The 8251-nt window shown below is 43.3% G+C and overlaps 1 protein-coding gene across 3 annotated transcripts in view; it reads left to right on the top strand.

Annotated features, from left to right (window-relative positions):
• The first annotated feature begins 4208 nt into the window (after positions 1-4208).
• The window catches only part of SYNJ1 (synaptojanin 1), a 63876-nt gene continuing 59833 nt past the window's right edge, over positions 4209-8251 (top strand). The window contains exons 1-2 of one of the 3 annotated variants that reach the window (XM_084538973.1): positions 4209-4550; positions 5376-5521. In XM_084538973.1, the coding sequence (XP_084395099.1) occupies positions 5398-5521 (124 nt within the window). In that variant the 5' untranslated portion in view covers positions 4209-4550; positions 5376-5397. Of the gene's footprint in view, positions 4551-4646; positions 4717-5286; positions 5522-8251 lie in introns of those variants that run through there. The other 2 variants (XM_084538972.1, XM_084538971.1) reach the window with 2 other exon arrangements.

The raw sequence follows: 8251 nt of genomic DNA, 5'->3' as shown, positions 1-8251 counted from the left end.
GCTGGAATTCAGATCTTGGAGATTAGGAAAGTATTTAAGCAGGAGCTGTCACTATTTGGAGTTTCAGTGACCAAATGTTTTAAACAGAGTGCACTACTAATGGAGCTCCAACATTCAAGACAACTTTAACTACTGCTGTTAAAAACACAGGCATTTTGCTCCCATTTGGATTATGACTAGGACACGAAGGAAGGGATGAAGAGAATATCTTCCTTCTAACCTCCTTATAAATTACAGCTACAGAGAAATTTTTTTTTTCAAGGCAGTTTGTAATCATTTTCTTAATTAACTGCTTGGAAGACCAGTTATATTATACTTAGCCCATGTTCCCTCTCATACAATCATGCCCTGTGACTGTGGTGTTGCATGTTAAATATAAAAAAATAAAATTTACCCAATTTTATTTACAAGCAACCACTTTTACACTTCACTCGTAATCTCATTTATTGACCCAAATTAAATGTGTGTAGCAAAGCATTTCTACCTTATGCAATAATCTTTAAACAGTGTTGCACAACTGCTGCTTGGTTAGGGTGTGATGCAAGAGCAGGTGCTTTAAAATAACTTCTCCCGTGGTTGACCATGGGTATCTTATTGTTCACTATCAAAATTAACAAATATAATAAGAGGCTGATGTCCTAGATGATGATGATGAAATCCCACAGGAGAAGTTACTAATATCTTAGTAACTAATTAGTAACTAATTAGTTATGTGACATGGCAATCATTTCTGCTCAGAACTCTCCAGGGACTGTTGAGAAGGTCTAGTAACTTCTTTAGCAGGTAGTACTTTCTAGCATTGTCTAGAAACAGGAAAGATGTATAATGCTACATGAAAACACTGCATGTAAAATCGTTGGTCATGGGAAATTTTAGTGAACAGCATAGTATGTTACAGAAGGGTTACAGTTACTTTATTAATTACTACTTTGTTATACGGGTGCTTTTTTTCTACAGTTGCAGGTATTACAAAATTACCCTAAAGCTCATTAGTAGTAAAGGGGAAAACCTTGTCCTTTGCTATAAGGGAAGACAAAACGAAAGCTAAAATTTGAAATGGAGAAGTTTGAGGAAGATTTGTGCAGATATATGGGGCCATGTAATTCCTCTTTCTCCTCCTTTCAGCTACATCTCATTTTCTGCAAGAGTTGGTTATCTCTGGTTCTGCTTTCAGTTCTCCCTAGGTTAGTGTACAAAATGCACACTTTCTAGAGTGAATTCTAAATATATATTTTATGTGTATATGTAGTATATATACATCTCATATGCTGGGGGAAGGGATATGCACCTGCAATTTTGATGTGGTGATGTTTGGTTGACGTGAGGTTTGTTTAGCAGGCTGAACTCTGTGTCCTTTTGTGAGCAGTGGTGCTAAAAAGCATCATCCCTGTCCTCTTACATTTGTAAGCTGCCACAGTGGAAATTAAATAGCCTGTGGTCTGACCATTAGGCTTTCCGTGCAAAGCCACAAGGAAACCATTCCTGCAGGAGTTAGCGTGGTATGTAACGAAAAGAGAACTATGAGAGGCTTCAGAACTGATTGCCGAAAGGATGGACGGGGTTTTCTGAGAAACTCATAACCCCGCCATCAGAACGGAGCAGAGTTGACTGATTTTACCCTGTATGTGGTGCTCCAAACAAAATTCCTGATAGGCTTGCAATGCAATTATTAGTTGGGTTAGTCTGTCTGAACCATGAAATGTATTAATTTTTTGGCCAAGAATGCTTAATTTTTGTATGTAACTAAAGCTCTGGACCTTAACATTCAGAAATAAATGAGTAGGGATAAAAGAATGTTAAACGGAGACAAACTTAGTTAGCAATACAAGGGCCTACAATTTATGGCTCTTCTCCAGAGAATGACTTAAGCATATGCTTTTGTTTGTATATGTGAATGGTTCCATTGACTCCACTTGGATTACTTTTGTGCTTTATGTGCATATTTAAATGTTTTCATAGGGCAGAGGCCTGGAGTAAAGCACTGATGTATCTCCAAGATTTGGTGTGGTATTCTTACACAGTCTCCTTGCTGTTCTGCGTGCATAAAGTGAAAGACCAGCACAAGGGCATTTTCATGTCTCTCTAATTCCTTATCTCAGTTTGATTTGTTTCCTTCTTTGCTTAAAGTATAGATAATAATCCAGTTACATATAATTTATAACATTTACTAGCCCTTACAGTAAGAGAAATTACAGTCTATCAGGTTAACTCTAAATGACGCAAAGGAAAGCCATATTCTCTCTTGCCTACAGCATGAAACAGCTAAAAGTTGCTAGAAAGCTGTAAAATACAGCACACTGAAATAACAAAGAGTGCATTCAATACACTGCGTTTCTGTGAAATTCTCTTTACACTCTGGTCCTGTGGTCTCTTTGAAAACGCTTTTTCTATTACACCTGTTCAGCTTAATGGGTGAGATCTGGCACAAAGATATGGCAATTGGGAGAAAGAAGGATGCAAGATGAGGAAATTTTTAGAGCATATTTAATACCAAGTCACAGAGGCATGCCTCACTCTTTCCATGTATTCAAGGTTTATGAGATTCTGAAATTCAGTTGGCAGTTGAAGAAAAACTACCAAAACCTTTTATTACTCAAAAGTTAGGAACAAATTAAACTTTGTAATTGTTAGTGTTAGGTCAGAGGTTGGGCTTGGTGATCTTGGGAGGTCTCTTCCAACCTAGATGATTCTGTGATTCTGTGATATTGGCAATTAGAATCAAATATTCCTTCTCATTTTCCATAAATTCATAAGTAGTAGTTTTGGAAATTGATAGCTTTATCAAAACTCCCACTAGTGGATAATTTTTTTTTTTCACATTCTCAGCTGGAGTGCATTTTCAACTGATGCTCTTTGACGTTTTGAAGTCTTTCAGCGAATAGTGGAGTATTACATTTTCAACAGTGCCTTACTGTTCAGCTATCAGAAAAAAAAAAAAATATATATATATATATATACATATATATATATATTACCCTGAAGCAAAACAAGTGTCCATAAGAAAAAAAAAAAAAGAAAAAAAAAAGGGGGAAAAAAATACTTAATTTGAATTTCTTTTATCTCTTGTAAAAGATGTAACCATAGAATATCCTAACTTGTAAGGGACCCACAAGGATCACTGAGTCCAGCTCCTGGCTCCACATAGGACCACCCCAAAATCAGACCATGTGTCTGAGCGCGTTGTCCAAATGTTTGTTGAACTCTGTCAGGCTCGGTGCCATGACCACCGCCCTGGGGAGCCTGTCCCAGTGCCCAACCACCCTCTTGGTGCAGACCCTTTCCCTAACCCCCATCCTGACCCTCCCCTGTCCCAGCTCCATGCCGTCCCCTCAGGTCCTGTCGCTGTCCCCAGAGAGCAGAGCTCAGCGCCTGCCCCTCCGCTCCCCTCGTGAGGGAGCTGCAGGCCGCCGTGAGGCCTCCCCTCAGCCTGCTCTGCTCGGGGCTGAGCAAACCAGGGGACTTCAGGTGCTCCTCAGACATCTTGCCCTTCATCTTTGTGTCCCTCCTTTGGACACTCTCTGATAGTTTTATGTACGCTGTGGTGCCCCAACCTGCACACAGTGCTGGAGGTGAGGCCGCACCAGCACAGCGCAGCACAGTCCCTTCCCTCGCCTGATGCACCCCCGGGTAGGTGGCCCTCCTGGCTGCCAGGGCTCGCTGCTGACTCATGCTCCAGTTGCCATCGACCAGAGAGCCCCTGATTTGTCAGGATCTCTCTGCAAGGACTCTGCCCTCGAGGGAGTCAACAGCTCCTCCCAATTTAGTGTCATCTGCAGGCTTACTCAGTGCACCTTCAAGGTGACCTGTGCACATCCAGGTCGTTTATGAAAACACGGAAGAGAACCGGCCCTAAAACGGAGCCCTGGGGAACCTCGCTAGTGACTGGCCACCAGCCTGAACCCCATTTAATATAACACTGTGAGCTCAGACAGCCTGCCAAGGACTCGCCTGCTGTGTTAGGTATTTATCTAGCTGCAGGCTGGACATTTTGTCCAGGAGGATACTGCGAGGAGTAGTACTGAGGTACTGGGTGTGAGGAGTACATGTAGTAAAGCTTTGCTGAAACCCAGAGAGACCACATCTACTGGCTTCCCTCGGCCAGCGCGATGGGTGACCTTGTTGTAAAAGGAAATCAAGCCGGGCAGACAGGACTCTCTCTCGATGTTATCTGCAGCCCGCCATGTAGCAGCAGCGCCGCTCCTCCTCCGCTCAGCAGCCCGCGTGGAAATTTCCACGGAGGCGCCTGGGGCTCTGCGGCTACAACTTTGGCGACCCGCGAGGAGTGGGCAGCCTCGCTTTTTACACACACACACACACCGACACACTGACACACTCACACTGACACACACACATTGACACTGACACACTCACTCACATTGACACACTCACACACACACACTCACACACACACACACGCCGGTTTCCGGCGGCGGGCGGCGCAGTGCGGAAGGGACGGCGGGGCCGTGGCGGAAGGGAGGTCCCGGCGGCTGCCGGGGAGCCTGAGCCCAGCCGGGAAGGGCGGCCGGAGGCGGCCGGAGGCGGCGGGGCCGGTGAGGGGGGAGCCGGCGGCGGCGGCGGCTCGGGGCCGGGCGGGCAGCGGGGAGCCCGCGCCCGGCGGGGGGCTGCTGAGGGCGGCGGGCGGCACAAGATGGAGGCGCCGTGGGCGCCGCGGGTGGCGGGGGTCTCCCGGCGCTGCTTTTCGCGTTGTTCACCCCTGTGGGTTTGCGGGGATGGGGCTGCAAGGTTTCGGGTGCTGGCTGCTGCAGGGGAGGGTTTCAGTGCAGGCAAAACCCTGCTTTGGTCTGTAAAAACAGCCCTCTCCCCCAGCGGGTTAACGCTTTCCTATGGCACGTTAAAGCCTCTTAACGCTTCTGCCGTTTAAAACGTCCTTGTTATCCTTCTGTATAACATCAAAATGGCTAAAATACAGCCATAAACTGAAGCCGGCCCAGGCTTCTCGTCCTCTGCGTTTGGCATTAGTTTCTGATTAAGGCAGCTGCCGCTCTAACGTGTTTGTGGTGGCTAAAGGTGAGCCTTATTTTCAGTTTTCCTAAGGAGAAATCTCATTTATTTAGGTGCTGAGAAACAAATTCTGGTTGTCATGGTCTTGAATAAATCCTTTGTGCTGCCCTTGGTAATTACATTTTTGAAGCATCCGCATATTATCCTTAAATAGTCCCTATATTTGTTTTGAAACATGAGATAAAATAAGTCTCATGACACAGAAGGAGTGAGAATGTCTTTTTTTTCTCTCTCTCCCCCCTCCTTTTGTTAAACCTGTGGAAGCCTTAGGAAAGCATGGAAGTCAGACCTGCTTTGCAGAAGGTGTCTGGAAGCACGAGAAGCTCTCACTAACATCATCTTGTGTTGGACAGGACCACCACCGATAACGGCAAGATGGCTTTCAGTAAAGGATATCGTGTCTATCACAAGCTGGATCCCCTTCCATTCAGCGTGATAGTGGAAGCCAGGAACAGAGAAGAATGTCTCATGTTTGAATCCGGAGCTGTGGCTGTCCTCTGTAAGTCGATACGTTTTGCTAACTACCATGTAAAAAGTTGGCAGACGTGACGTTGTGTAAGCTCTTTGCTTTTATTTATGAAATACAGAGAAGAAACAGTTGCTCTGTTTTTATTTGCTGATGGAGGATCTTCTGATTTAGATGAAAAATGCTTCATATCTTTAACTGCTGGGAGGGAATTTTACACATTTAAAAAGGTTTCATTGTGAATATGCACTCTCACGTATTCTAAATTTTCTTCTAATAACATTCAACAACATCTGCTTATCTTTGGTTCTGAGCTGTCTTCTGCTTTTGAATACATGATGACTCATTAAGAAGCTAAATCTATATGTCATATTTTGTAATAAAAAGTTCTATATTTTTAAGTGATACATCATCTTAATTTGTTTATCTCAGTTTGTATCCTGACTTTTTGATGGCTTTTTGATTTTTAGCTTTATTTAGTCCTTGTGTTTTTAATCTATAGCCATACTGTGTGTGTGTTAGTTCATCTAGTAATAAAATAAGTAAGTATTTGGAGCAAGGTGTCTTGCAAAGTCATTTTTACATATTTTTAGTGATATATAGAATGCTTCTATTAAATCATTTTTGTTTTAAAGTCAGAGTTGAGCAAGGACACTAAAACGAGAAGTGCAGGAAAGATCCTTGAAGTCTACAGATACGGCTTAAAAACGTAGTTCAGTTTGTATTCTTCAGCATGTAAACCTGAGCACCTGGTTGCAGAGGGTTTCTAGGCTTGTTTTAGATCTTTACAGAAAGCTTGCATACTGTGGATGTACTTCTTTTGAAGATAGATAAGTTTTTGATGAGTTAATCCTGGTGCCTGCTTACGGTTTTGTAGCCTAGCTATTCTGAGCAGTTGCTCAGAAAATGGGAGCCTTGATTCATTGCCTGCAGCATGAGAGGGCTCAAAGAGCGGTGCTGCTCAGGAGGGTGCTCTGGCTCCGAGAGGACGGAGTGGGCTGAGAGGGGCACGTTCCCTACTGCAACAAGACTCAAGGCTAGAAGTGAGAGCCCCAAAGATGAGTGGGGTTTGAGATGTGTTTCCTTTCTTTGGTTTTTGCAATAGGTTCTCCTGTGACTGGGTGTGCTCCTTGTCTGTGGCATTGTCTCACTCTGAGGCACCTGACTGTCCCTGTGTCCTGTTAGGTGCTTAGAAGTTGGGCCAGTCATCTCTGCTGGACAGGCCTCATGAGCAAGTTGCTTTCAGGCATATGTCTTCATCAGCATCTTAGTTACTGTGTGATTTGAACAAGCTGCCATTAACTGCTAGAGCCCTAGCAATGGGACGTGCTAGGGTGGTTGACATTACAGCTGAAATGAACTTGTATGATTTGCGCCAGGGGAGTTTTAGGTCGGATGTTCGGAGGACCTTCTTTACCGAAAGGGTTGTTAGGCATCGGAAGGGGCTGCCCAGGGAAGCGGTGGAGTCACCATGCCTGGAGGTCTTTAAAAGATGTTTAGATGTAGAGCTTAGTTGGTTTAGTGGAGGACTTATTTGTGTTAGGTCAGAGGTTGGACTCGATGGTCTTGAGGTCTCTTCCAACCTAGAAATTCTGTGATTATCTAGGTGAGAAACAGTACGTGCTTTTCTCCCATCTTTTGAGAACTGTTTTTATCTGATGCGGTTCCTTCTTAGTATTGAAGTTGGCTTTGCCAGCAGTGTTTGAATGGCATTGTGCAGATCAGGTTGGAAATAAGTGTCCGAACAGGTTTAGAGAAGTCAGTAAAACAAGGGCAAAATGTTTTTGAAGATTTGTGGAAAACATTTATTTTAGCACATATTTAGTAATTACTGCGCATGCTTAAGCTACCTAAGGAGGAATGTAGTAAAAGTTTATTCATGAAAGTTATGCTCAAAAAATACAGAGTTAATAATTTATTGTGCTGTGATACAGTGCAGGTATGATCAGTAGACTTTCCTCTCTAAAATTTCAAAATCTAAATCCCTACTGAAGTTCCTGCCCCCTCCTGTGCCTTGCATCGTTATCGGATGGAGAAATTAAAACCCAAAGGAATTTCAAAAGCCTCTCTCCTCTTGGGTTCTGGTTTGTCCTTGGTATTTTGATTGGTAGGTTGCAACATGGTAAATGTTCGTGCCTAGCTATAAGTAGTTGCTCTGAATACTGTTTTCAGTAACCTTAGCTTGGAAACTGCTTACTCTTTCTATCTGGTAAATGGGCTTATTTTTCCAATACTGTGGTAGTTTTAGTTCCTTTTTTTTTTCTCACTTAAACTCTTTACTGAATAATGATTTTTTTAATGGTTGAAAGGTCATAATTGTATGCTAGATAGCAGAAAGGAGCTAGAGTTCCCTTTTTCAGATTTTTTTTTTCCCTTTTATTTTGCTTGCTGTTTGCTTATGGTACCTATTCTTTTTAGTGCATATTTAAAGGAGTACAGTTATTGGTGCTTGGTTGTGGTTTGTAAAGTACTACTCCATTGCTTTAGTCGTGCCACAGAATCTAGTCAGATGAACCTAGTCTGTAGCCCCACAAACTTCTGGGTGTTGGTACAAACGTGGTGGTAGGGGGATGGTTGGCCAGATGATCTTCAAGGTCTTTCCCAACCTTAATGTTTCTAATGATTCTGTGAAACCTAAATTCAAAGCCAAAGTTAATGGAAGACTGGTCCTTTGGGAAGTTCCCCAAGATCTTTTTTGCATTCTGCATAAGTAGATGGAAAAATGGTCAGATCAGGTGTGTATAAATGCAGAGCAGCATCGCT

This window comes from Aythya ferina (genome assembly GCF_964211825.1).
Source record: "Aythya ferina genome assembly, chromosome: 1".
Taxonomy (NCBI): domain Eukaryota; kingdom Metazoa; phylum Chordata; class Aves; order Anseriformes; family Anatidae; genus Aythya; species Aythya ferina.
The sequence above is the reverse complement of the archived record's forward strand: the minus strand, read 5'-3'. Positions and strand labels throughout refer to the sequence as shown.